Source organism: Emys orbicularis, chromosome 7 (genome assembly GCF_028017835.1).
Source record: "Emys orbicularis isolate rEmyOrb1 chromosome 7, rEmyOrb1.hap1, whole genome shotgun sequence".
Lineage (NCBI taxonomy): Eukaryota > Metazoa > Chordata > Testudines > Emydidae > Emys > Emys orbicularis.
In genome coordinates this window covers 80,218,705-80,246,520 of record NC_088689.1, presented here as the reverse complement: position 1 = coordinate 80,246,520, position 27,816 = coordinate 80,218,705, and the positions used below count along the sequence as shown (strand labels likewise).

Below are 27,816 nucleotides of genomic sequence, written 5' to 3'. Positions count from 1 at the left end.
AGGAACCTATCAGTAGCCTTTGGTGAGATCCATGGTAGCGAGGTTCCGGGCACCCCACAACGTCTCTAGGATCTCATCGGTCCTAGGCATGGGTTAGGCATCAGACACGGTGATGGCATTGAGCTTCTGGTTCTGTGTGGACTATCAGATCAATCCATCCGTCTTGGGGACCAGCACCATGGGAGAGGCCAGGGGCTGGAGGATGGCTGGATCACCCCTAAAGCCAGCATGTCTCCAATCTCTCTCTCCAGGTCCTGGGCTGTTTTCCCAGTGAACCTGAATGGTGAACACCTGATGGGAAGGTTGGCTCCCATTTCCACCTGGTGAACAGCCAGGTTAGTGAGCCCAGGCCGGTCAGAGAACAGCTGCCGGTATGAATGCAGCACATCTCTGATCTCAGCCTGCTGGGCAGGGGTTAGCTGGATTGAGAGGGGAATTAATTCCAGCGAGGGGTCAGCCCCTGCCTCAGGGAGGAGTCCCACCAGGGGATCCTCTCCCTTCTCCCACTGCCCACACACAACCAGCACCAACTTCTCCCTGTCCCAGTATGGCTTCATCATGTTGACATGGTACACCTGGTGGCTGTGCGCCAAGTTGGACAGTTCCACTAAATAGTTCACCTCATTTACCTGTCTGATGACCTTGAAGGGGTCATCCCAGGCAGCTTGCAGCTTGTTCTTCCTCACGGGGATGAGAAGCATCACCTACTCCCCGGTAGCATAGGAGCGGGCATGTGCTGAGCGGTCGTACCAGACCTTCTGTTTCCTCTATGCCCTGGCTAGGTTTCCCTTGGCCAAGCCCATGAGCTCCGTGAGTTTTTCCCAGAAGGTCAGTACATACTCCACACTGATTCTCCATCGGGAGAGGCCTTCCCCTCCCACTCATCCCTCATAAAGTCTAGGGGTCCCCTCACTCTCCTCCCTGTGGATTCCTGGGGCACTTCCCTGTATGCGAACAGCAGGTGGGGTAAATACTTGTCCCAGTCCTGCGGGTGCTGTTCCATAAATGTTTTCAGCATCATCTTTAGGGTCCCATTGAACTTCTCCACCAGCCCGTTGGACTGAGGGTGATATGCCGAGGCCCCAGTGTGTCGGACCCCACACTTCTCTCACAAGCACTGGGGCAGGGTTGACATGAAGTTGGACCCCTGGTCTGTAAGGACCTCATTGGGGAACCACACTCTGGTAATGGTAAGCAGCGCGTCTGCCTCTGTCGAGGACAAGGCCACCGACTCGGGGTAGCACATAGCTAAATCTACCACCACCAGAGTGTATTTCTTCTCCAACCAGGTTACCCTGCTGATGCCCTGATGCCCTTCAAGGGGAATATTGTGGGCCAAGAACAACAGTCTGTGGTGGTACCTCTGGGGAACCACCAACTGCCTCCTGGCTTTCCAAGGTTCAGTTTGTACCCAGCCAGCCCAGGAATCCCTTCTCCCACAGGAATCTCTCCCGGCGGTCCTCCCACTGGGATCCTGGATCGCTGTGGCCAGCAAGGGCCCTCAGCTTCTCAAAGGAGGGATGCTCCTGCAGCTCCATCTGGAATTCAGCTGCTGGGTTTGAGGGTACAGCCCTGGTTGGGGGTGCCTTAGTTTCCTCAACTTGGGACGGCAGCTCCGGTCAAGCCCTACCCTGGGTGCTTCAGTCCCCCACTTCCAGAGGTCCCGCATCCCGCTCTGGGTAAGGACCAGGGTGCTTTGAGTGCCATCTGGCCAGTTCTCCAAGTCATTACCCAGTAGCACCTTGGTAGGCAGGTGATCGTGCACCCCAAACTCTTTGGGTCCCTCCTTAGCTCCCCATTTCAGGTGTATCTTCGCTACAGGCACCTTGACGGGGAGCCTGAAAACTCCCCTCAGGGTCATGTATGCATCGGACACTAGCTGTCTGGGTCCACCTCCTTGGGCCACGCCAGTGTCCCAGAACCCCTGGACGCTCCTTCCCCCCACCTCAATGGGGATGATGTAGCGATTGTCCCCCGGGGCCTGTCCCACACTCACCTGGCGTATTGAGTACAGGCACTCTGGACTGGAGCCCCGCCTTCCCCTGCTGGCCTGGCCTGGCGGTCCCCTCCCCCTGGCACAACCCTATCGACTGCGGCCCCCTGGACTGCCAGTGCCTCCTCTCGGTGGGCTTCCACCCAGTTGACACCCATGGGTTCTGCTTGGCTGCCATTTCCATCATCTTCAGGCATTGTGCCCTCTGTATCCTTTTTGGCCACAGTAATTACATTTTAGGTCCCTCGAGTCGCATGAGGGGTGTCGGCCCACCCCGGCATTCATGGGCACCCCTGAGTTGGGCTTCCTGGAGTCCCACCTTTGAGAGGTCTCTGAGTGACTCCCCTTCTGAGTCCCCGATGTGGGTCTCCCTCCTGCCCCCAATTTGCTGTCCACAAACTCATTCACCAGTGCACCTACACTGTGCAGATCTTTACGCTTCCGGTCCACTAACCACATCTTAAGGTCTGGAGGGCGGATGTCATACAGCTGCTCCAACTCCCCCAGGTTATACACGTCCTCTGCGGTAATGGCCCCTGTGCCCTTCCCGCACTTACGGAAATATTCCCTCAGCAGATTGGCTACCTCCTTGTAAGTGACACCTGGGGTCTTGCGTACACCCCGGAATCGTTTCCTGTACGCCTCGGGGGTCAGTTCAGACTTCATCAGCAAAGCCTGTTTGAACAGGTCACAGTCCCCTCTGGTGTTGTTTGGACCAGTGATCTACTAGGCCTCTCCAATCCTTGACTCTGGGAGCCAGGCTTTCAATGTCCTTAAAAACTTAAATGCTTCTTGCCAGAGGCTGGCTGGTTACTTTTCAGTCAGGCTTTCCCCTTTGATCAGCGTTTCAGTCGCATGGTGGTGGAGGTGTCTGTACATGTAGGTGGACGAGAGAGGAAGCATGGCAAAATGTCTCTCTCCCTTTTATCATGTCCTTTCTTTCCTCTTGGCTTTGCGTACCCTCCCCACCCCCCCTTCAGAGTCAGGTGAGCATTACCTCATCGCAATCCCAAACTGACCAAAGGAAGGGGGTGACTCCCTTGAGGGTCTAACAGATTCTTTTATTGCTGCCTAAGCCAGTGTCCATTGTTCCTGTGAGGCTAGGCTGGGTTTGTCCCATCCATGTCTTGATGAGGTGTGAACTGCCTCTCTGGTCTTAGAGAGTTTTTGCATGGGGTTGTTCTAAGCCATGAGGATGCATTTTCAGCCTCATGACTATAAACCTTATTATAACAATTACTATAAAATCACTATAACAACCATGCTCAGTGCATTATGAGCTTTCCGAAGACACCAAACATGACAAACTTTGCATTGGATACCACACAATCATTTTATAAAGATGAACATGGGGGTGTAGGGTGTTCCCCCAAGGTACAGAGCATCACACCCCTGTCTCAATACCATCCATTTGGCTGAATGCCTCTATGGCCTTCAGACCCAGCAGGGGGGTTAGACAGTGGAGCCTGTGGGGTCAATCTAGATCAGATCACAAGCCTTCTCAAAGGCTATGAGGTAGGCATCAGTATCCCCCCATCCTTAAACTGAGGCTGGTGTCTAGATTCCCCACAAAACTGGTGTCTCGGGGCCCTTTCCCACTTACCCCCCCGGCAGGCCCTCTTGGCCCACTTCTCCTCCAACTCCAACTCGTGCTTTTGCTGTTCTGCACGGCCCGCCAGCCTCCACTCCTCCAGCTCCTTTGTTTTCAGTTCCAGCCTCGGCAGCTCCTCCAGGGAGAAACCTGACTGGGGCCCCCCCTGTGCTGACTGGGGAGTCAGGTCTGATAGACTCCTGACTGCTACACGGACTGCCCCCATGGCTATTCCCCGGCTCTCCAGGCATCCGAGGAGCGCCCCTGGGATCTGGAGCCTGTTCCTGAGACTGGTCATTCTCTACAAGCTGAGCCATCAGCTGCTCTTTAGTGAGCCTCCCCACGCTCAGCCCTCTCTCTCTGCACAGACGTGCCAGCTCCCTCTTACGGAGCTGCTTATAGGCCATTTCCGCACTGGTTCCTTCAATTCTCTCATTTTATCGCTGGCAGCCACTCACTGCAAAGCCAACAGTCTACAGGGTGCGTCCACAAACCGTCCTCTGCTACCACGGATTCACAGGTTGTGCCCACTCTTGGCCCCGTATGGTCCCTGGGGGGGCTCCCTTCAGTGTGACAGCCCTTCTTGGGGGTCCACTCTCTCTCAGGCGTTAAGCCCCTCCGCTTCCTGGAACCGCACCTCTCTGAGCCTTAGCACGCCTGTCTCTCGCCGTGGGCCCCCGCAGGGAGTCCACTCGCTCTGGACCCCCGGGGCCTCCACTCCCAGAGGGAATAATGCAATCCTGTTCTCTAGATCGGAGTGACTCTCAGCCAGTGTAAAACAGGAGAGTTTATTGAGTGTCTGAACATAGCATAGGAAACTCTCAGGGCCCTCAGGCATGGCCTCCCTCAGCACAGTACATCCAAGTCTCTCCTGCATCCAGGTGGGCTCTGTCTGCTCTCTCTCTCCAGTCCCGAGCCCCTGTGCTTTCCAGCTGGGCATCTGATATCACCTCCCCCAAGCCCTGCCTCTGTCCATTGTCTTCTGTCCAGGTAAACTGGGTCACCTGAGCCGCCTCTACTCTCAGTCATCCTTTCTTCCCCTCTGGCTGGAATTGGCTGGTCAGATCACTGGGGTCTTCTCTTCGCAGCCCATTGTCCTCCCACTGGCCAGAACCGGTTGTGACTCCCAAGCTGGGCCTCCAGGTCACCAGTCATTGGGGTATCAATTCTCCAGGCCATTGGCTGGGGTCCCAAGTTCTCTCACTGGTCCGCTGTAACAACAAACTCCCTCTCCCATCACCTCGTTAAACCAGTAACACCCAAGGAAACTGTGTCCCACCCCCTCGACATGCAAACCATTGAAAAAAACAAGAAAACCCCCCACTTCGTCACAGTGAGTCACAGTTTCCATGTATACTCAGGCATTTTTTCCCTGTTACTGTGCAAGACCCATAAAGGAGGGTGGAGTGATTCAAAGGTTCCAAGGTCAGAAAAGACCATTGTGATCATCTAGTGGGACTTCCTGTGTCTCAGAGACCAGAGAACTTCCCCAGAATAATTCTTAGAGCAGATCTTTGAGAAAAACATCCAATCTTGATTTAAAACTTGTCACTGACTCCACCATGGCCTTGGGTAAATTGTTGAAATGGTTAATTATTTTCACCATTAAAAATTTACACCTTATTTCCAGTCAGAATCTGTTGAGCTTCAACTTCCAGCCATTGGATCGTGTTAGACCTTTACTAGATTGAAGGGCCCATTATTAAATATTTGTTCCCTGTGTAAGTACTGATAGACTGATCAAGTTACCCCTTAATCTTTTCTTTGTTAAGCTAAAGAGATGGAGCTCCTTGCATCTATATAAGGCAAGTTTTCTAATCCTTTAATCCTTTTCATGTCTCTTCTCCGGGCCCTCTCCAATTTATCAACATCCTTCTTGAATCCAGAACCGTAGCAGCAGTTGCACCAGTGCCAAATACAGAAATAAAATAACCTCTCTGCTCCTACTTGAGATTCTTCTGTTTTATGCATCCAAGAATCACATTAGCCCTTTTGACCACTGTGTTGTACTGGGAGCTCATGTTCAGCTGATTATCACCACTACCCCCAAATCTTTTTTTAGAGTCACTGCTTCCCAGGATAGAGTCCCCCATCCTGCAAGCATGGCCTACATTCTTTGTTCCTAGATGTATACATTTACATTTAGCCATATTAAAATGCACACTGTTTACCAAGCAATCCAGATCACTCTGTGTCAGTGATCTGTCCTCATCACTATTTACCACTCCCCCAATTTTTGTGTCATCTGTAACCATTTTCAGTGACGATTTTATGTTTTCTTCTAGGTCGTTAATAAAAATGTTAAATAACATAGTGCCAAGATCCAATCCTTGCAAGACTCTCCTGGAAACACACCTGTTAGATGATGATACCCTGTTTACAGTTACATTTGGAGACCTATCAGTTAACCAGTTTTTAATCCATTTAATGTGTGCCATGTTAATTTTATGTTCTAGTTCATCAAAATGTCATGCAATACAAAGTCAAATGACTTACAGAAGTTGTTTCCATCAATGCTGTTACCTTTATCAACCAAATTTATAATCTCATAAAAAAAAAATCAAGTTAGTTTGACAGGATCTGTTTTCCATAAACTGAGGTTGATTGGCATTTAATTATACTTCCCTCCTTTAATTCCTTATTAATCTAATCCCGTTATCAGCTGCTCTGTTATGTTGTCCAGGAACAATGTCAGACTGACAGCTGTATAATTACCCAGGCCATCCCATTTACCCTTTTAAAAAATTGGCACATTAGCTTTCTTCCAGTCTTCTGGAATTTCCCTAGAGTTCCGAGACTTATTGAAAATCAACATTAACAGTTCAGTGAGCTCCTCAGCCAACTCTTTCAAAACTCTTGGATGCAAATTATCTGTGCCTGCTGATTTAAAAATGTCTAACTTTAGTAGCTATTTAACATCCTCCTGAGATTCTAGTGGAATGGAAAGAGCGTTATCAAATGGTATGACTACCTCATCTGATTTTTTTTCTCAGAACCCCACATTTGACATGGGAGCAGGTCTGGTATGCCAACCTACTTTTAACTCATTGAAATTGACCAGAAATGCCTTTAAACAAAGCAGCATAGGGAAATCTGTACCTTTATGCTTTCTCTCTTAAACTGAGTATCAGAGTAACACTGGTAACTGCAGGAAAACTGCTTTGATTAGGGATGTATGTAAACTAATCTCTTGATGATAGCAGTGTGTATGGTGTTTAGCTTTGGAAAACTCTGAATGCAAAGAGTTAAATCAGGATATTATGGTGCTCTGTCTTCAAGTCAGTCGTTTAGCATTGGCAAAGTCCTACTTCTGCATGTCTGAGTCAACTGTTTAAAAAGAAGAAAATCGCCTTGACCTTGGTATAATGGGATTCTTATACCCTCTTGTGTTTAAAATCAGCATGTGCAGTGATTACCATAATTAACATCGTCATGGCAACTGCTGTGTATTTCATGTGTGTGGGGTGGGGGAGGAATGCAAGACATAACATAGGTAAGTGTCATCTTCAGAAACAGCTAACATATATTGTGGGCTATAATGCATGTGCAGAAAAGATGAAGACGGCCTATAAAACATGTCTAATTACCCATAGCTACCTAAAACTATGACTTGGAGCAGATAAATTCTGCCTTTATGCTTGCAAGAACTGGTTTGAATGCATGCTAAATAGATGAGTGGCACTCTCGCTGTGGGCTGGCTAGAAAAAAGATCTCTCTAGAAAAGCAATTTTTCTTGCCACTGACTGTTTTTTCTCTTTCATGTTTCTTAAACACTTTTGCAGCTCTTTCTGGGGTCGCATTCTCTTTCCACCTAGTTTTCTCTTCCTGCTTGATTCTTCAGTGAAGTCTTGCTCCTGTGCTTCTAGGTATTGATGTGAGGGCACTCTTTCTGCCCTAGACACAGATACTTGAGATGAATGTGCTATGCCCATACAGAATGAATCTTGCAACTACAGGAGCAAGTCCTTGGCTTCCCAGCATGCATCTTTGCTAATTAGCAGGAAGCAAGGCCCTTTAGTACCAGGAGAGAACTGCATGTCTTTGTATGCAAATAGTTGAATTTGTTCACATAGTGTTTAAACTCAGTTTACTGTTTATATTAACAGGGCACAGGGGCAAGCTGAGCAATACCATCACATTGAATGCTTCCTGTTGCCCTGCGATGTTTTCAAAATAGTTTAAATGTGTAATGTTGATCTTCTGGAGGAAGGTTAGCTTACAGTGCTTATGTGTATGACCAGTAGTTTTCAAACTTTTGTACTGGTGACCCCGTTCACATAGCAAGCCTCTGAGTGTAACCCCCCTTATACATTAAAAACACTTTTTTTATATATATTTAACACCATTATAAATGCTGGATGCAAATCGGGGTTTGGGGTGGAGGCTGACAGCACACGACCCCCCATGTAATAACCTTGTGACCCCCGAGGGGTCCCGACCCCCCGTTTGATAACCCTGGTGTATGACTATCATGTACAGAATCGTAAACCGTCGGTACTGGGTGATGGAAAAAGCCTTCTTGGTTACGCAGTTTCATCTTTGTGTCAATGCAGGAGGAGCCAAGATAGCAGGGTTTCCTTTTTCCTTTGGAGACTATTCTAAAGCCCAACATATCTCATTTATCCTGTTGTTCAGCCTAAATTTTCCTAGTCTTATCCCATTATTCTTAGGTCTTGTCTTTATGGGGAAATTGACCAGAATAGTTCCCCAAGTGGACATTCTATTTTAGAATAAGTCACTTTATTCTGGAATAATTAGTGCACTATTTGAGCACACTTATTCCAAAATAAGGCCCACATGGGGAGCTATTCTGCAATAGTTAATTCTGGTCAATTTCCCTGTGCAGACAAGCCCTTAATTATAGCCATGTGCCTCACAGTAACTAGCCTCTTTCCATCCAGGGTATTTACGCCTTTCAAATAGGTATATACTGTAAATCCTGTGGCTTCTGCTCCCCTGTCCCTTAGCTGTCACTTAGCCAAATGTCAGTCTCGTCCCTCCAGCTCCCTGATCATTTTTGTTGCTGTTCTCTGAATTCCTCCATTTGTCAATATCTTTTTGGCAAACAGATGAGAGAATTGAACACAATATTCCAGGTACCATGTAGAGAGAGAGGCTATTACCTCTGACAGGATGCCTCTGCGTATGCACCTTCTGCATTGTGTTGGCATTTCTTGCTGTCTAGTTATATTGCAACTCCTGTCCAGCTTGCTGTCTACTGTCCCCTGCAGGTCTCTCAATATTACTGCTTTTCAGGTTTCTTTCTCCCATTAAGTATGTTTCAGATTTTTCCCCAGATGTATTGGCTTCACTTAATTATTCTCTGCCCACTTTTCCAACACCTTGTTAGGTCCCCATTGTATCCTCACTGGGTTTACAGCATCTACCAATTTAGTATTTAATTCAATTAACATGCTATTTTCTCCCTTCTCCAGATTGCTAATGAAGGTATTTAATAAGATGTGATCTTCCCCGGATCCCTATGGTACTTGCCAGACACCACCTCCCCTGACTTGATACTGATCCGTTTATGGTTGCCCTTTATTTAGGGTGCTGCAAGCCAATTGTCAGTTCACATAAGCATCCATATCCAAGCTGATATGAATGAACACTGAATATGGTTTTGTTAAACACTTGCTCACCCACTTCATTTTCTGTCTAGCTGGGCATGTTCAAATCTACCCATTGTTCTGTGTCTACGGCCCAATTTCATTACATCTATTGCATTCCCTTCAACCACTGAACTCATAATTCTAGTTAAAAATAATCACCAATCTAGTTCTGTCTGTCAAGATCCTTGCCTTATTGCCTTGTTTAGTTAAGATGTTATGAAAATTCTTTCTCTGACTTCAAATGTTTTCCCTGAGAGGCTTTCCAGAGTTGTTCAACCCAGTAAAAATGACTGACACTGTGAGAAACGAGAGAGTGACGAGGATAAGATAAGACTGGGATGTTCTCTGTGGCAGTCTTGTTCTTCCCCTGAAGCACTACCAGTTTGAGGTGCTCCCCGTGTGTCCTGCAGTAGCACTTGGGAATGTTGCATATAACAAGGGCATTCCTCACTATTTTGTTCTGCTCTCAGCACCTGGTCATGTAACTCACCAGGAGAAAGCATTTAGGAATCCTAGAACTCTCCTCTAAGATTAGGTGAAGGTTACTGCATGGTGCTGCTCCTCATCTGGTTCTTTGTGTTGCATTTCAGAATGAACTGGACAAGGTGAAAGCACAGCTCTCCATGAAAGGTGAGTTCAGAAAGGAAACAGAAGAGTGTTCTGCCCAGCAGTAAGGGCGCAGAGAGAAGGAACATGGGATTGGCAGGCTCTGGGCTTTCTCAAGCTACTGTTTTGTTTTGTGCTGAGGCTTTCAGGTCAGTTTGCAGCAGAAAAGTTGAGGCATTTATATATGAGGGTGCTCTCTGAGCCTACAATACAAGTGGGGTCTGCCTCTATGAAACCGGTCGGACAGAGCAAACTGGGGATCATGAGTCTTAAGCTTGCTGGGCCAGTAAGTAGAGTAGAGAGACCTGTAGACTTTGTTCAATGCTAGGGCTCTTATGTGAGACAGAATCATAGAATATCAGGGTTGGAATGGACCTCAGGAGGTCATTTAGTCCAACCCCCTGCTCAAAGCAGGACCAATCCCCAGACAGATTTTTGCCCTAGGTCCCTAAATGGCCCCCTCAAGGATTAAACTCACAACCCTGGGTTTAGCAGGCCAGTGCTCAAACCACTGAGCTATCCCTCCCCCCCGTACTGTAATTATGTCCCTTGCAAGATTGTCCCAGCTGACATACTACTGACGGCTCAGTGTAGCGCTTATTCCAGGTGGGAATCAGCGGCAAACAAAGATTGTTTCATTGAGTTAGGCCTGTTTATCAGGAGACCCACAGCTGCCAAATGTCACTAGCTCATTTCTTCAAGTGTAAAGTGGCAGAAGAGGGCGTATAATTGGGGCCCAAACGGAAATGGGAGAACTTTGGCACTTATTCAGCTACTGCGATGCTGCATCCCCAAAAGAGCAGGCACAATTTGATGTGTGCATTTCTATTTTCCCATTGCTTTAAAGAGCTCGGGCTCTTTAATTTTAGAGCCTGTTTGATGGAGGCAGGAAAGCGAAAACCCTGGGGATGTTGTCAATGTGTTTTAAGCATTGTCTGTAGGCAGCCTGTCATCAGAACATGAGTCATGAGCAGCCAAAGGAAAATGTCAGTCAGTCTGAGTGACAGAAATCCTGAGACATGAGTTTGCAATAAGCAAAAAAAAACCTTTAAAGGGAGCTTGGAGTGGAGAGAGTTTCAGCCATTTCCAAAGAGCCCGCTTTCCTATTGGGTCCTCTGCCCTCTCACGTGTGCAAGGCAGACAGAAATAGTTGACTAGATCTATTTATTAGCCTGATAAAAGTTAGAAAATCTATCAGATGCCTATATCAAGACCCCTCCTTGCAAGCAGTCCGGGGCAGTGACATAGTGAGTAACTGAGCCCCGCCTTCTGGGGAAGAGTGCTGGGACTCCTACCAGAATGCTCTCCAAAGGAATTGCTTTGCAGATTTGCTTTTTTATGTTAGCTAGGAGGTCCTGGACTTTAAGGTCTCCCTGCTGGGAAGGAGAAGCTTTCTTCTGTCCCGTGTCCTGACTGCGTGTAGTCTATTCCTCCTGCCCTGCTAGCCTCAGGGACTCTGCCTGCAGTGCCTCCAGCTTTGATTCCTCCTTTTTCAAGAATCTGCCTCCGTAGCTTTCCCCAGCAGCAGAATGAAAGTAGCCTTGTCAGTTTCACAGCTGCCACAGGGGGTTCTAAAGAGCAGATGTGTACCTGAGAAGAGTCTTGTACAGACCTGAGACCAGTAGCTGAGGTGCTGGATCTGTCTGCAGAGCCCAGGAGGCATTGCTGCACCCTGGTCACATTGGAACATTTTCTTCACATCACAAATACCAGAAATGAAACATTTGTTGGTCCTGAAAGCTTCAGTCCTGCAGAGCTAGACTCCTGCCACCGCACCAGGGGAAGTCCTGCCTGAAAGTGTGTGCAGTGGGATGCATCCCCCTCACTCCCCAAAGTATGCTGCTCCTGGATAGGTATGACCACCCAAACAAGTGTGGGAAAACACTTTACTTACAAACCAACCTACTTACCCAGCCACTTCCTATGGCCATCTTGTGGCTATCACTGATTTGTTTGTGTGAGGGTGCGCACACGCACACCAGTTTCTCCCTCTCTTTCCCCTGGTCCCAGCTGGGCATCTTTTGCCTCCTTTCCCAGGGAGGCCATAATCCTGTTTGCCAGCTCAGTTGTTTTTTTGGGATGGCGGCAATGTCACAAAGCCAGCAATGCCTCAGGCCTTGGCAGGGATTGAAGCTGCAGGGCTGCCAAGGTGAGCAAGCCCTTGAGCCCCTCTCCAGTAATGGTCAGCTACTACCAGAGAGCTGATGGAAACCGGGAGGATGAGTGGATTTAAACAGTGCTCAAAAATAGTGCTGCTTTGCTGTCCATGACTGACTATAGTCGCACTGCGAGAGGTGGGGACCACTGCCTTATACAGCTGCAAAACAGGAGCTTTCCAGTGATGTAAAATGTTCTCTGCTGGCTCTGTCAGCTCATGATACTGGTCAGTCTGACCACCAGCTGGCTTTCCTGCCTCCCTCCAGAACACACTTCAGTTCCAGCAGGATCTGTGCACCTCTGTATCTCATGTGGCTGAAGGCAGGCTGTAACAGGGTGCTGGCTAGGAGAAATAAACCAGGCCCCTGTTAGCCCTGTTCCAGAGGAAGAAGGGTATTAGTTGGGCTGGCTGAAGGGCCATGCCCTAATTACCAGAGTGGATCCACCTGCAGGTCTGGGTAGCCAGCCTGCCCTGTAAAGCTGGCTAAGAGACAGGAAGCAGGGGGGAGACAGGAGAGGGAGGAGCATGGGCTCTAGATCCCTGCTGGCTGGGAAGCTAGTAGTCTCCCAGAGTGTTGGTCCCTGTAAATATCTGTAAATAAACGGTGGTGGGAACGGACACAAACAATAAAAGGACACGGGTGCTGCACTTCAGTTGGTCTCTGACTGCGTTTGTGGAGGGGCCAGGAAAGGGCGCTGCTACACAGGCATTAATACACCTTCCAGCCCAAAGGGCTTTATTGCTGGCAGCCAAGGCATCAGAATTGGGGATATTAGTGTGGGGGAGGGGCGATCAGAACAACAGGATTTTAAGGCCTTGTGATGTGCAAGGACTGGAAACGTTCCAGAGTGATAAATCTGCATTAATCAAGTATCACGTGGCCTTTCAGAGCCCCAGTGCGTTCTGCAGAGCTGTGCTTTAATGCTGCTTCGCTTGTGTGTTTGTGATCTCGCACCCTGAGACACACAGACTGTGGTGAGGGTGAGTGACAGCAGCATAACTGCACAGCAGTGTAATTGCTCTGCACGTAGGCACTGTGTTCCTGTGCACAGCAGCGGCTGTCAAGCCTATCTAAGCATGTACCCTGCACACACGACTTCTCGCTGGGAGAGCAACGTCGAGGCAGCTCACCAGAGCTTTTTAGTTTTATAAATGTTTTGTTCGGCCTGCAAGGATGCAAGCTCCTTGCACCCAAGCTTGCCTTTGGTAGCAGCTGGGGGATAGCGCATGATAGTTATCTCAGTCCACATTGACTGGGCAAGCTAGGACCGGGCCATTTCTTGATTGGTAAAGAAATGTTTGAAGTCTACTGGTGCAGGGATTGCTTAGCACAGGTCCTCTCTGACACATTGCATTCAGTGGGGAGGGGGTCTGATGGGAAATGACTACATCTCTGAGAGTTTCTCAATCTGAATTTATGTATCCTGTCTGTCACTCTGGCTGCATATCTGCCCTCAGACCCATGGGTCTCAGGGCTGCCCAGGGCAAGGCATTCCAAGTGCTATGTGAGCATTTCCTTTCAGAGAAGGAGAAGCGAGACTGCCAGTCTATCATAGACACACTGAGGGAGACTGTGGATGTTCACAACGCCACCATCGAGTCGCTCCAGAAAGCCCTGTGTGAGACAGAGATGCTGTGTTCCACTCTCAAGGTACCTTCCTCCATGGGCAGCGTACATCTGATCTTCCCCATTTCTGGCTAGGGTTACAGTCTCACTGGCTCTTCCTCTGGGTCACACTGTCCTCAGGCCTGTGCAGAAAGGACAGGTGGCTCTGCGCTCGGAGGTCTAAGTTCTGTTCCTGGCTCTGAAACCAGCTTCCTGTGTGGGCCCCATCTCTCCAGATGTGAAGTGGAAGAAGATGGTCTAGACAGTATTTGGTCCTGCCATGCGGGCAGGGGACTGGACTCGATGACCTCTCGAGGTCCCTTCCAGTCCTAGAATCTATGAATCTATAAGAGCAATGGGGCTGCGTTCCCATTTAAGACACTCCTTTAACCTTGTCTGAGCTCCTTGAGGAGGTGGTGCTATAGAAGAGCCAAGGGGGCAAAGGGGTAAGGTTCTCTAGGGTAGCAGTGCTATTTCAAGGCGATGTCTTTCAGTTCTAACACACATCACCCTGGGACAGTAATTTCCTGAGGTACCTCCCTTGGACCCGTGCACCTTGGAAGAGGTGAGATATTGGGGAAACAATACACTTATTGAATGAATCTAAAGCAGTTGGAGTACTTGACATGTTATGACATTGGGTCTTCTCTGTGCTTAGCCTAAGCGATTTGTGGCTGGGGTGGCTTGTTAGAATCCTGCTTAAAAACAGCATTCCGCTCAAGGCCAGGGAATGAGGGTCTGGCTTGTTGATGCAGTGTCAGTATTGCTCTTCCATCGCATCAGTGTGAATGCTCTCTTAGGGAGCGAGACCCTAGCTTCTGTTGAGGACTGACACTAGTGCCCTGCATTAAATCTTTCTGTAGGCCTGGTGGGGTTCAGTGTGAATTAGTTAATGTTAATTAGTGATTTCTGCCTCCACCCAGGCAAGTTAATTGAAATGTACAGAGAGAAAGTTGCTGGGTTGGACCAACCATTGTGCTGCTGTCAAGCCACTAACAGGAAATAATCTGTTTGTGTGTGTGTATATGTATGAGTGTGTCTATATGTATATAGTCATAACTCATGAGTGAATAAACTAGGACAGATATGGGATGGCCACTTCCCTGTGATGCCCCCCAGGGAAACTGGTCTAACTTAACCATAGTGATTGGTCTTAGCTGCTGCTTAATTGAGATGATAGTGCCATAAATTCCACGTATTGGGGGTGCACTTTGTCTGCCACCGAGTAAGATGTGCTTCACCAACTGTGAGTGCGGAGCTGCATTCTTAATGCACCTAGGTTAAACAGAAGAAAAAAGGTGAAACTGTGAAAATCACTCTTCACCCCAAGGGTACCTTGTCCCTTTTCCCCTGACTTTCATGTTTTTCAGTAGTTTTATAGGTCACTGGGGTGTCCCAATGAACAGAATTTCTCTGTGAGGCTTATTAGCATTTCCTGGTCATGCAAACACTTCAGTTGCTGTAAAACTCTAAATCGGGGTGTGCTGTTGCAGCTGATACAAATGAGCCCTTCCCAAGATGATTTTGCTTTAGGTGATTGGGTTTGCTGCTAGGTTTCCACACACCCCTTCTCCTGGGCTTTCCCTACCCCAGATTCAAGGGGAGACTCATAACCTATCTTTCCTCTGACTGTAATTGCTCTCTGACACGTGTGAAAGCCCCTCCAGTGTAATCTGGGAACGTTGGAAGAAAAGGCATCATGCTCATTGCGTTTTCTCCTCTTGAAAGTGTCTGAGATCTCCCAGCAGAGTTCTGTGCACTGTTTCTCCTCAGACTGTTTAAAGCATAAGGCTTGGAGCCTCTGCTATGCTGTTGCAGGCCTTTCTAGCCATGGCAGAGGCCAAATTCACCAGCTTCAAGCCGGACCTTTCTTCCGCTAGCACCGCATCAGTTACTGATGAACCTGCTTGGTGCCTCGGGACCACAGTTGGATGCCAGAGGGGCAAATGTGGTCGCGTTGGCAGTTCTGGCCAGGGAGTCTGAGAACCGTGTATCATGCCAGTTTAGAGCAGTGCGAGGGAAGTGGAAACACTAGTGCAAATGTGGTGGAGAGAGCTGGCCAGGAGCGGCAAAAGGTGGCACTGGTATGAGAAAGGTAACCATCCTAGCCAGGCAAGGTGAGACCTTGCAGAGGGACAGCGGCATCTCAGGCCTCCTTTTTTATGTAGTAACGTGGTGAGCCAGTGGGAGGGTCTGAGACTGAATGCATATTAAACCCCTCCAGCTTCTGCCGAGAGGAGAGGATACTGTCTTTGGCCAATCTTCTCTCTGGAGTCAAATCAAACAGTGTCTCATTGAAAAGCAGGAAAGCAGTCAGGAACCTTTGGAGCTGATACGTTAAACTGTCCAGGCAGATCAAAGCTTAGGGAATGAATACAGGTGAACTGAAAGGTTGTTAAAAAACCATCTGATCCCCATGGGAGCCCCTTATACATAGTAATATTCAGTTGATCCTGCACAGGCCATGTCCTACTGCCAGTCATTTTGAGAATACCAGAAAACCAGGCAGCACCTTCAGACAGCTCCAGATGCCCCTCCAGTGTAATCTGATGGAGATGGACTATGTTGGGTTTGTCTTGGTAAAGTGTCTGAGAACTCCCAGCGAAGCCCCATGCAGGATTACTTCTCACATCTGGTAACAGATGGCAGTTCAGCAAAATGGGAGGGTTAGTGCAGAGGGAACAGGGAGTGTCTGAATGGGGAGAAGGCTGCAGTAACTGGAGACTCTTTCCTGTGGGGCTTTGTCACTTCTGAACACGGAAGGAGAGGGTCACATATGACTCTCCACAAATAATCCTAGTGGGAGCAATGGAATTGGGCAGTTCATGGACTGAAGTATCTGATGGCCAGCACTGAGAATTTGCCATGTGTTGGGAGCTGAGTGGGAACCTATGGGCACCTTGCTCCTGGGCTGTTAAAGATGGTGAGAGCTTTGAGGAGCCTGACTGCTGAGCAGGTTGTGCAGGTATTTCAATGCACACGTGCTAGCTATATGTCTCCATAGGAGTCCCTATCTCCCATTCTAACTGCACAAATGTGCCTATCTCTGTCTCAGAAACAAATGACGTACCTGGAGCAGCAGCAGGAAGAAACCAAAGGTGCAAAAGAGGAGGCCCGAAGGCTGAGAAATAAACTGAAAACCATGGAGAGGTTAGATACAGGGCCTCTGCTGTGTATGTATATGTGGGCTAGGGCAAGCATGCTGTTCAGTGGTCCGAGACACTCACTTACTTTCTTAGGCTTTGTCTTCACTACCCGCCGATCCGGCGGGTAGCAATCGGTCTATCGGGGATCGACTTACCGCGTCTAGTGAAGACGCGGTAAAATCGATCCCTGATCGCTCTGCCGTCGACTCCGGAAATCCACCTCGGCAGGAGGCGGCAGCGGAGTCGGCGGCAGCGCGGCAGCGGTCGACTTTCCCGCGTCCTCACCGCCAGGTAAGCCAACCTAAAATACGCAACTTCAGCTACGGTATTCACGTAGCTGAAGTTGCGTATCTTAGGTCGGACCCCCGCTGTAGTGTAGACCTAGCCTTAGAGGTCTTGCGCAATAGTTCTGAATGCTACCAATGCAGAGCTACTTGGGTTCAGCCTCAGTTCGTGGTGCAGATGGAAATGTCACTGCTGTTGCATTGTTGAGCTGGGGTTTGGGAACCTCTTGCATCAGTGCCGGTGTGTCCTCATTGGTCCTGACCTGTCCGAACTCATCACCACCTCTTCCCACCCCAGCACCTCCAGGCAGTTATTTGCTCCCTAAACAATAAAATTTGGCACTTAGCTAGAGCTTTTCATCCCTAGCACTGGGAGCTTGGCTTACAGGTGGGGTAACCAAGGCATGTAGATATTGATGTGAATTGCCCAGGGACAATGACAAGGAATAGAGCACAGGAGTTCTGACTCCCAGCCTGGTGCTCAATCCAATATAGCACAACTGCCCCCCCCCCCCCCCCCCCGCTAATTGCTAAGCCATTGCTGCCCCACTGTTCCTCCCAAATAGCCCAGCTCACTGAGGGGCAGCTAGTGGGCAGCTGTAGCTTCCATCCCAGTGTGTCACTGCAGTAGGGGATCAGCACACTAGTGGCCCAGGTAATGACCCAGCACTCCAGCTCCTTTCCCAGCTCCACTCTTCATGGCTGCGTGGGAACCTGACAGGACGTGTCTGTTTCAGGATTGAGATGCTCCTGCAGAGCCAGCGCCCGGAAGTGGAGGAGATGATCCGTGATATGGGAATAGGGCAGGCAGCAGTGGAACAGCTTGCAGTCTACTGCGTCTCACTGAAAAAGTAGGTGCTGAAAACTTGGCAGTAGACTTGTTTGTTCCATCTCTTTGATATGTATATATAGAGCTCCCCCTGCAGGGTACTGGAGAAAAGTACAATGGTTTAGCTGCTGTGACTGCCTGCTTGTTACTACACTGGGCTTTGACTGACAGAATCAAGGCGACTTAGATTGGAGGCTGCCACTCGGAAATTCTTCCACTGATACTGTGGACATATGCATTGCTATAGGAACAGCTTTCAGAGCAGTTCAGTGCACCTAGGTGGTGATTATTGGATATCAGTTGAGGGAACAAACCATTGACATACTCCTGGGGATGGTGGCACAATCCCTGAATTTCTCATTTATGTGGCACATAGTACTTGATAGCAGTGCTGCTATGGCTCCGATTGTTCAGCTTCCAAGTTTTTGCCATACTTCTCTGCGCTGGCTCCAGCTCCTACACAGAGATCCTTCTGCTCATGCGTCTTCGCCGCATCTTCGCCAGCTCCAATCTAATGGCAATTCAGTGATCGCGATTTTATATGGCGCTGCCAGGCAGAATGATTGCACCTGCATTGTAATCGGTAATGAGCTTGCATGGCAAATATCCCTAAGTGCCTCTGAACTTCACTTCTTAACCAGTACTACATGCGCCCCTTCAGAAAGGAGGCTGCATGGCCCCCCAGATCACATCCCCTTTCCATTTTGCAGTCAGGGACTTTCGTTTTTGCCCCTTCCAGTCACTTGAGCGCAGTCTCCATCTAAGCCTGTTCTCTGACCTGCCCAGTGCTGTGCTGGTGGTTGCCATGCTGCAGTTTAGCGTTTGTTTATCCAGCGTTGGCTTCTCCCCAGTGGGGTCTCTTGTATAAACAGCCTTGCACCTAAAGTAGTTCTTCGAGTGATTGCTCATGTGTATGCCACAATAGGTGTGCGTGCTCACCACATGCACCAGTGCCGGAAGTTTTTCCCCTAGCAGTACCCGTAGGAGAGCGCCCCTAGCAACCCCTGGAGTGGCGCCTCTATGGCGCGGTATAAGGAGCGCTACGTGCTCCCCTCACCCTCAGTTCCTTCTTGCCGCCAGTGAAGGTGCATCAGAACTGCTCTGCTCCAGCTTGTCTGCAGCTTTCCTCTAGAACTCTTGTTCGTTCGTAGTAGTAATACCTGTAGGTGAAGTAGTTCAGATTAGTGTTAGTTTAGTTTAGTGTGCTTTAAGTCGTGCGACACTTGCAGGCGGCCGATGCCAGTGAGTGACCCGCACATGGACTGTTTACGCTGTCTGGGGGAAACCCATCTCAGTGATCGCGGCAAGATTTGCAGATCTTTCAAGCCTCGGACCAAGAAAGAAAGAGACATTCGGCTCCGAGCCATTCTGATGGAGTCTGTGTTGACCCCGACTCCGGTGCGCTGCTCCGAGTTGGCACTGGGTACAGCGGCGTCGGTGCGTGGCGACCCCTTCCACGAGTCAGCACCGCTCCCCGCCTGCAGGGCACGCCAAGAAGGCTAAGAAGAGGTCTTCTCTGCCGAGGCACCGGAGCAAGACTGGGGGAGAGAGTAGACCCATGTTGGGCAGTTCTCGGTCCCTGTTGGCCTCCAGGCCTCCGACTCCGCCACTGTTGGCTCCCTGGTCCAGAGGCAAGCCACCGCTTGGATCGCCGCAGTCGCCTCCTGGTCGGTACCATTTGCGGTCAAGGGAATGTTCCTGACGCCGTTTGCTGCTCAGCGACCATCCCGTGCGTAGTCCACGCCGGTCACCGTCGACCCCCACCAGGTTGTCTGGCTGGGTTCCGACTGACGGGTTCCAGGCACCGCTCCACCTTGAGGGACCGTAGACCTTGCGAAAGGAGCAGGCCCTGTCAAGACCAAGACAGACTGCACTGGAGGTCCTCATCTCCGAGAGGCTACCGTAGCCCGTCGCAATGCAGGTGTCGACGCCGTTTCCATTCTTCATCTCGCTCCAGGACACCACCGCGGCACCGCTCCCTCAGTCCCAAGTGTCGATCGCCGGCGCCTCACCAGCGCGGATCCGCCTGCCAGAGCTGATCGCAAAGCAGCTGCTACTGGCGGTACCGTTCCTCTATGTCGGGATTACGGTCTCATGGTCGGCACCATTCCCGACACCACCGCTTCTCCCAGTCCAGGGACAGCGGCCCCCCTTCGTAGTTGTCAGTTGATGGGACAGGCTAGTCAGGCTGAACAGCCTGCTCTGCTGGTGCCACAGCAAGTGCAGTGGCACTGAGCTCCTTGGCCGGCACCATAGTACCAATGGGCCCCGTGGCCCCCGACGCAGCTCCCGGTAGGGGCTCGCTCAGTGGCCGGAGCCTCAGAACGACCATCAGCCTCCCTTTCCCAGTCTCCCAGAAAGGAGTCGGTGGGACGTGCATCTTCGGTTCCGTGCCCGGAGGGTGACCAAGTGGTAGGACCTCCGGTACCAGTGGGTACGAAGAGTACCGCGCCTGCATCCTCACCCTCCCCTGATGAGGCGATTACGGCCTCTCCTCCCTCTGTTCCGCAGGAGGACTCTAAGGCCCACCAGGAACTATTGAAAAGGGTGGCATCAAGCCTCAACCTTCAGGCTGAAGAGGTGGAGGAACCCTCAGACTCCCTCTTCAATGTCCTATCGGCCTCGGTACCGGGCAGGGTGGCCCTTCCACTCCACGAAGAGGTGGCAAACCCCAGCTTTCTTGCCCCCCATCTCTAAGAGGACAGAACGGAAGTACTTTGTGCCCGCCAAGGGGCATGAATACCTGTACACCCACCCTGCCCCCAACTCCCTGGTGGTCGAGTCGATCAACCACAGGGAGAGGCAGGGCCAACCAGCCCCTACTCTGAAAAATAAACACTCAAGGAGGCTGGACTTATTTGGGGGAGAGGTTTATTCGTCCTCGAGTTTCCAGTTAAGGGTGGTGAACCATCAGGCTCTCCTGAGTCGGTATGAGTTCAATTTGTGGGGCTCTCTACCCAAATTCGAGGACTCCCTCCAGGAGCATGACAAGAAGGAGTTCAAAGCTCTGATGGAGGAGGGTACAGCGGCTGCCAGGGCAACCCTGCAGGCAGCGTCAGATGCTGTGGATACGGCTGCAAGGTACATGGCCTCCGCGGTGTCCATGCGAAGGGCATGGTGGCTCCTGCTGTCTGGGCTGTCCAGTGAGGCGCAGAACTCCTTGCAGGACCTCCCGTTCGATGGCAAGGCCTGTTTGTGGAACAGACAAACATGAAGTTGCATGGCCTGAAAGATTCCCACACTACGCTCAAGACACTTGGCCTCTATGTCCCAGCTCCGGCTAGGCCCAAGTTTAACCCTCAGCAGGCTCTCACCCAGGCCACCCAATCTAAATACGAGCCCCTTTATAAAAAGTCACGGGACTATAAGAAATGCCCACAGAGGCAGTCCCGGTCTGCCCCCCTTCCCCCCCCCCCCCCCCCCGGGTCCTCCAAGGGTAAACAGGCGGGGAAACGTCAGTTTTGACGGGACACCCGGAGGTGACCTACCAGTTCACACCAGGGATCCACCCACAATAAAGCTTCCCTTCTCCAACCAGTTGTGTGCTTTTCTCCCGGAGTGGTCGCGGCTGACTTCATACCGTTGGGTGCTCAACACTGTATCCCAGGGCTACACCCTCCAGTTTTCCTCTACCCCACTCAACCACCCTCTGCCCCCATCTCTTCTGGGGGACCCCTCTCACCAGGCCCTGCTAGAGCAGGAGGTCGGGCGGCTCCTTGGCTTAGGAGCGGTGGAAGTGGTGCCAGCGGAGTTCAAACGCAAGGGGTACTACTCCCGCTATTTCCTTATCCCGAAAGCGAAAGGGGCACTCAGGCCCATCCCGGATCTCCGAGGCCTGAACCAGTACATGGTAAAGCTCAAGTTTCACATGGTCTCTCTGGCCTCAATCATCCCTTCCCTGGATCCCAGGGACTGGTACGCCGCCCTCGATCTGCAGGACATGACTTCCACATTCATATATTTGAGGGGCACAGGCGCTTCCTCCGTTTCACAGTTGGGCAGGAGCACTACCAATTTACGGTCCTCCCGTTTGGCCTGTCCACTGCTCCCAGGGTATTCAGAAAGTGCATGTCTGTTGTGGCGGCCTACCTCAGACATCGTGGGGTCCAGATCTTCCCCTGTTTGGATGACTGACTGGTCAAGGGCATCTCCTGTTCGCAGGTGTGGGATCACGTGGCGCTCCTGTTCACGTGCGCCACACTGGGCCTGTTGGTGAACGACACCAGGGCCATGTTAGTCCCGGTACAGCGCATAGAGTTTATTGGGGCAGTCCTGGACGCGACGTTGGCCAGTGCCTCCCTCCCACCGGACAAATTCGAGACCCTGAAAGGGCTCATTGACACAGTCACAAAGTTTCCTATGACGACAGCCAGAGCGTGTTTCCAGCTCCTGGGTCACATGTCGGCGTGCACATATGTGGTTCGCAATGCCAGACTCAGGATGAGGCCTCTCCAGCTCTGGTTGGTCTCGGTGTTCTCCCAGGCCAGAGACAGGATGGACAAGGTCCTCACTGTGCTTGAGCCGATGATCACCTCCCTACAATTGTGGTCCTCCCTGGAGAACATGCTCCCCGGGGTCCCATTCAGGGGTAGGCCACCGACGGTGGAGCTGGTGTCTGACGCATCAGACCTGGGGTGGGGAGCCCATGTGCGGGACGATCAGACCCAAGGTCTGTGGTCTGCGCAGGACCTTGCCCTGTATATAAACGTCAAGGAGCTCAGGGCTGTCCGGCTGGCGTGCATGGCCTTCCGCTCGCACCTGGAGGGCAGAGTGGTCAGGGTTCTCACAGACAACACGGCCTCGATGTTTTGCATCGAAAGGGAAGGCAGGGCCTGCTCCTCTGCCAGGAAGCCCTCAGGCTGTGTGACTTCTGTATAGCCCATGATATTTGCCTACAGGCCTACCACCTACCGGACGCCCAGAACTCATGGGCGGATCGCCTGAGCCGAGACTTCTCCTCTCAGCACAAGTGGTCTCTACACCCAGAGGTAGTGCACAGACTTTTCCAAGAGTGGGGAACTCCTCAGGTGGACCTGTTCACGACCCGGCAGAACCGCCGGTGTCCCCGGTTCTGTCCAAGCGGGGGCTGGGAGTGGGCGCTATCTCCGATGCCTTCCTACTATCCTGGTCAGGCCAGCTTCTCTATGTCTTCCCCCCGATCCCACTGATCGGTCAGGTCCTGGAAAAATTAAAGACAGACAGGGCCTGGGTCCTCCTGATTGCCCCGGTGTGGCCCAGGCAACATTGGTACGGGACCCTCATGAGCCTGGCGGTCGCCCCGCCGTTGCCGACCTGCCCAGACCTGCTCTCCCAGGACCTGCTCTCCTCCACCCCAACCTAGCGGCACTCCACCTCACAGCATAGCTGCTCAATGGTTAGGCCAGGAGAAAAGGACGTGCTCAGAAGGGGTTCAGGCATCCTCTTGGAAAGCAGGCGACCCTCCACGCGTCGCGCCTACTTGGCAAAGTGGTCTTGGTTTTCCCGATGGGCGTCTGAACGAGGCGTTTCCCCCGTGGCTGCCCCGATCCAGCTCATTTTAGACTACCTCCTTCACCTTAGAGCCCAGGGCCTGGTGCCCTCGTCCTTCAAGGTGCACTTGGCAACCATATCGGCCTTCCACCCACAGGGGCACACGGTATTCTCCCATGCTATGACTGGCCGATTCCTTAAGGGATTGGATCGTCTCTTCCCGTACATTAGTCATCCCTTTGAGCCGTTAGCTACATGCTCCTGGTCGCACTTCTCATGGAAGGTAGCCTTCCTGGTGGCGATCACGTCTGCTAGACGGGTCTCAGAACTCAGGGCCCTGACCTCCGAGCCCCCGTACACAGTGTTTCATATGGATAAGGTCCAGCTCCGCCCACATCCTTCATTACTCCTGAAGGTGGTCTCCACCTACCACATGGGTCAGGACATTTTCCTGCCAGTCCTCTGCCCCAAACCCCATGCGTCCAGTGAGGAACGCCGCCTCCACGCACTTCACATGAGACGGGCTCTGGCCTTTTACCTGGAACGGACTTAGCCTTTCAGGAAGTCTTCGCAGCTGTTCATCGCCTTGGCTGAACGCATGAGGGGTTTGGTTGACCGATCTCCACTCAGAGGCTCTCCAACTGGATCACCTCGTGAATCCATACCTGTTATGACCTTACGGGAATCCCTCCGCCATCTATTGTGAGGGCACTCAACTAGGGCGCAAGCTTCGTCGGCTGCCTTTTTAGCCCATGTCCCCATTCAGGACATTTGCAGGGCTGTCACATGGTCTTCAGTTCACACGTTCACCTCGCAGTATGCGATCGTCTCCCAAACCAGGGAAGATGCCGAGTTCGGCAGGGCTGGGCTCTGTCCCGAGAGTTTGTGAACTCCTACCCACCTCCAACAGATATAGCTTGGAATCACCTATTGTGGAATACCCATGAGCAATCAGTCGCAGAAGAAAAGACAGTTACCTTTTCCGTAACTGGTGTTCTTCGAGATGTGTTGCTCATGTCTATTCCACATCCCACCCTTCTTCCCCTCTGTCGGAGTTGTCTGGCAAGAAAGAACTGAGGGTGGGGGGAGCGCGCAGCATAGAGGTGCCACTCAAGGGGTTGCTAGGGGCGCTCCCCTACAGGTACTGCTAGGGGGAAAACTTCTGGTACCGGTGCACACCTATTGTGGAATAGACATGAGCAACACATCTTGAACACCAGTTACGGAAAAGGTAACTCTCTTTTCTACAGCCGTGGAGCTGTGAATCGGGTATCTGCAGGCAGCATTTGATCACTGACTCCAGTTAAGAACTCTATCTCAAAAGCCCAGAGTGATTGTAGTTTGGGCTCTTTCCAGGGAATATGAAAATTTGAAAGAGGCTCGGAAGGCGTCTAGTGAGTTGACTGAGAAGCTGAAAAAGGAGCTGTTTTCTGCCAATAATAAGGTAAGGAAAGTGCAGGGAGTTGCACATCAAAGGTGTCTGGGTGGTCTCTGTTCTGTACGTGTCCAACCATAGCCTCTGCCCTTCGCTCACAGTAAGTGCTGCTCCTGCCAGCCAGCTGTATCAGTTACTCTAGCCACTGCTTGGTAAACTGAAAAATTTGTCTGGTGCTTCCTTGTGCTTGGAGCACGTGTTTGAAGAGCCCCACTGATTGGTCAATCTGTTATCCTAAGCTGTTAAAGAACCAGGTAAATCTCTCTCTTCTTTACAAGTCCAGAGCTTGTAACAGAACAAGTGCTATAACTAACCTCTGATGGAATGTTCTGCCCTCTTGTGTATAGGGCATTTGTGCCCTGCAGCAAGCTACCATCCCTTCCCTATATAGCTCACTGTCTGAAATAGGTGCTGTTGCAAGGTGTGCTTGGGGGCTAAAGTGACATTGGTAATGTTAATTTGCTGTTGGGTATCCAAGCAGCCGTGGCCTTCCCAGCCCTGGTGATCTGGCAGGTCCTGTCCTGGCCAGTGGCATCCCTTGATAATTTGGTTGAGGTCTGTAGCTGCTGACCCAGACTGGAGGTGGGATTGAGTAGCAACTTGAAACTTGTACCCGACTGATGAAGAGGCACAGGGGGGAGTGCATTGCCAAATAGGAATCCCTCAGCCCTCCAATGGCAGCAGAGCAGATGTATTGTGATTTTGAGTGGCAGGGATTGAATACAAGCTGCCCTTGCCTAGGAGTAGCCAGGGGTATAGTCACATACCACTGAAGTCCCATAATGTCGTAGTCCAAGGTCCTAGAACAGAACTACTTTCCTGAATTAGTGAAGTTGCAGTGACTGGCATGTTTGTGTTGTACTAATGCTGATGCAGCAAAGCTGCTGTCCCTGTGGGAGTGGTGAGGCCCCATCATCACCGTCCTCCAAGGTGGCAGTCCTGATTCCCTTTGATCTGATGTGTCTCAAATCCTGTGGAAACTCAAATGATTGAACCAAAGTGCAGCTGCTGCCACCCATGTGTTAAACCATGGAAAAGCTGTCACCATTGGGCCTGAAACCTCAGGAAATCACCTGTGAAACTTCTCTGCTGGAGGCTGGGTCTGAGATAAACCACCATGGGATTCCCAATGCAGGCAGCTTGAGGGAATGAACAGGCATGGCTTGCTTACTCAGGAGTACGCCAGCGATCTAGGCCAGTGGTTTTCAAACTTTTTTCCTCGTGACCCAGTTGAAGAAAAATTGATACCCATGACCAAACATAATTATATCTTTTAACTAGCGTTTTCATAAAATCATAATATTTCAATACATTCCAGCTTAACCCACTTTACATAACTAACACTAGACACTAGCCTTAGTAAGCCTATTGTAAGGAGTGTGGGAGGTGGCCCAGGGTAGGGCAGAGGGTGGGATGCGGGGGTGAGGGGTTTAGGGTGGAGCTGGGGATGAGGGGTTCAAGGTGCAGGAGGGGGCTCAGGGTTGGGGCAGAGGGTTGGGATGCGGGGTGGTGAGGGCTCTGGTTGGGGGTGCAGGCTCTTCGGCCAGGGATGAGGAGTTTGGGGTGCAGGCAGTTAGCTCCGGGGGAGGGACCTGCCCCTCTCTCTCTCTGTCTCTCGGCCGGCAGCACAGAGCTCCGGGGGAAGGGGCCCGTCTCCTGGCCTGGCATGGAGCTCCAGGACCAGGGGAGAGGCCCGCAGCAGCCCTGCAAGCCCCAACTTGCTCCCCTCCCCAGTTCCCCCCACACCCTACCTTTCTCCTCTCCAGGTCCCTGCTGCGGGGCCCTTTAGAGCTGCTGCGTGGCAACGATCGTTATAATTTAAATCAGCAGTGCCTGACATTCCACAACCCAGTACTAGTTCGCGACCTGTACTTTGAAAAACACTGATCTAGGCGATCTAGAGTGGCTGCCCTGTGTCTCCACTATGGCGAGTTCAATTCTCAAACAGTAGGGCCTGAAAGTTGACTGGGAAAGATAGCTTGTGCTTACTGTATACCTGATATGTGGTTGGGATCTTTGCCTACCATTGCACTATTGAACTGTTCTTACTCTGCAGCTGCAGAAAACATTCTTGGAGTTGGAGAAGATGAAGGAGGAGTTAAAAAGCACCCAGAAGGATCTGAGTAATGCAGACAAGGAGATTATGGTGAGATCCTCCACTCCTCAGCCTACAGTAGCTGGTAGCAGTCCATGGCCTACAGCTGCAGAGCCAGGACTTGTGCCAGCTCTAGCTGGACACCTAGCTCACTGTCCATACCTATTCTGTTGCCTCTCTCCTGATCCTGTTTGAGACTCTGTCTCTCCCCTGTGTTGCAGCCTGTGTGCTTTCCTGGGCAGGAGGATGCAAACTCTCTCTGGCACAGACTTCCCATTTCCTCATCTGTGCTGTGTTGTTGTTTTTTCTTTTCTTCAGAGTTTGAAGAAGAAGATTGGAATCCTGCAGGAGACCCTGAAGGTGCCGTCTGTAACCAGCGAAACGCTCAGCCGACTGGTCTTCGAAAGGTTAGATGGATGTATTCCCTGGGAATCAGTATAGTGCACATAGAGGCATACTGGGTGCTCTACAGACAAGGATAGGGATGAGATCTTGGCTCCAAAGAGCCTTCCGCCTAAATCGGAACAGAAAGCTTGGGCGTGGGATGTAGCAGAAAGCAGTAGCTGAGGGTGAAGTGGGGCAGGCATTGTGGTAGCTTAACCTTCGTTCCCTTCAGGTGGCTCTGCACATTCACATTCCGTACTGCACTGTCTGTGATGCCTGACCTTGGAACCTTCTTCTAGCAGGGTCATCTAGAGCTCTCCCGCATCTCGTCCATCCTCTGTGTCACTGACATCCTGACGGCAAGACTGGATGGGGTGGAGTGCACTCACCACCTCACTTCCTTCCAACTCTGGGCCTGCATGGATGTGAACCTGGCCTGGCTCTTTGGAACCTGAGTCATTCTCTTTTAGAGAGCTAATGTTAGCTTTGTACTATAGTGAGTGTGTTTCACAGGTCTGGTGGACTCAAAGAAGCAGAGGTGGTTGGGATTTAGGAGGTGCATTTCCTGCCCAGCTGGCTTCTCAGCATCTGACAATCACATGTGTTCC

At 51.0% G+C, this 27,816-nt stretch overlaps 1 protein-coding gene across 1 annotated transcript in view; it reads left to right on the top strand.

Annotated features, from left to right (window-relative positions):
* The window catches only part of TRAIP (TRAF interacting protein), a 61,063-nt gene that overhangs the window by 11,554 nt on the left and 21,693 nt on the right, over positions 1–27,816 (top strand). Inside the window, exons 5-11 of the mRNA XM_065408133.1 lie at positions 9,787–9,826; positions 13,484–13,611; positions 16,622–16,716; positions 17,734–17,847; positions 24,651–24,738; positions 26,786–26,875; positions 27,143–27,231. Coding sequence (XP_065264205.1) covers positions 9,787–9,826; positions 13,484–13,611; positions 16,622–16,716; positions 17,734–17,847; positions 24,651–24,738; positions 26,786–26,875; positions 27,143–27,231 — 644 coding nt within the window. The remainder of the gene's footprint in view (positions 1–9,786; positions 9,827–13,483; positions 13,612–16,621; positions 16,717–17,733; positions 17,848–24,650; positions 24,739–26,785; positions 26,876–27,142; positions 27,232–27,816) is intronic.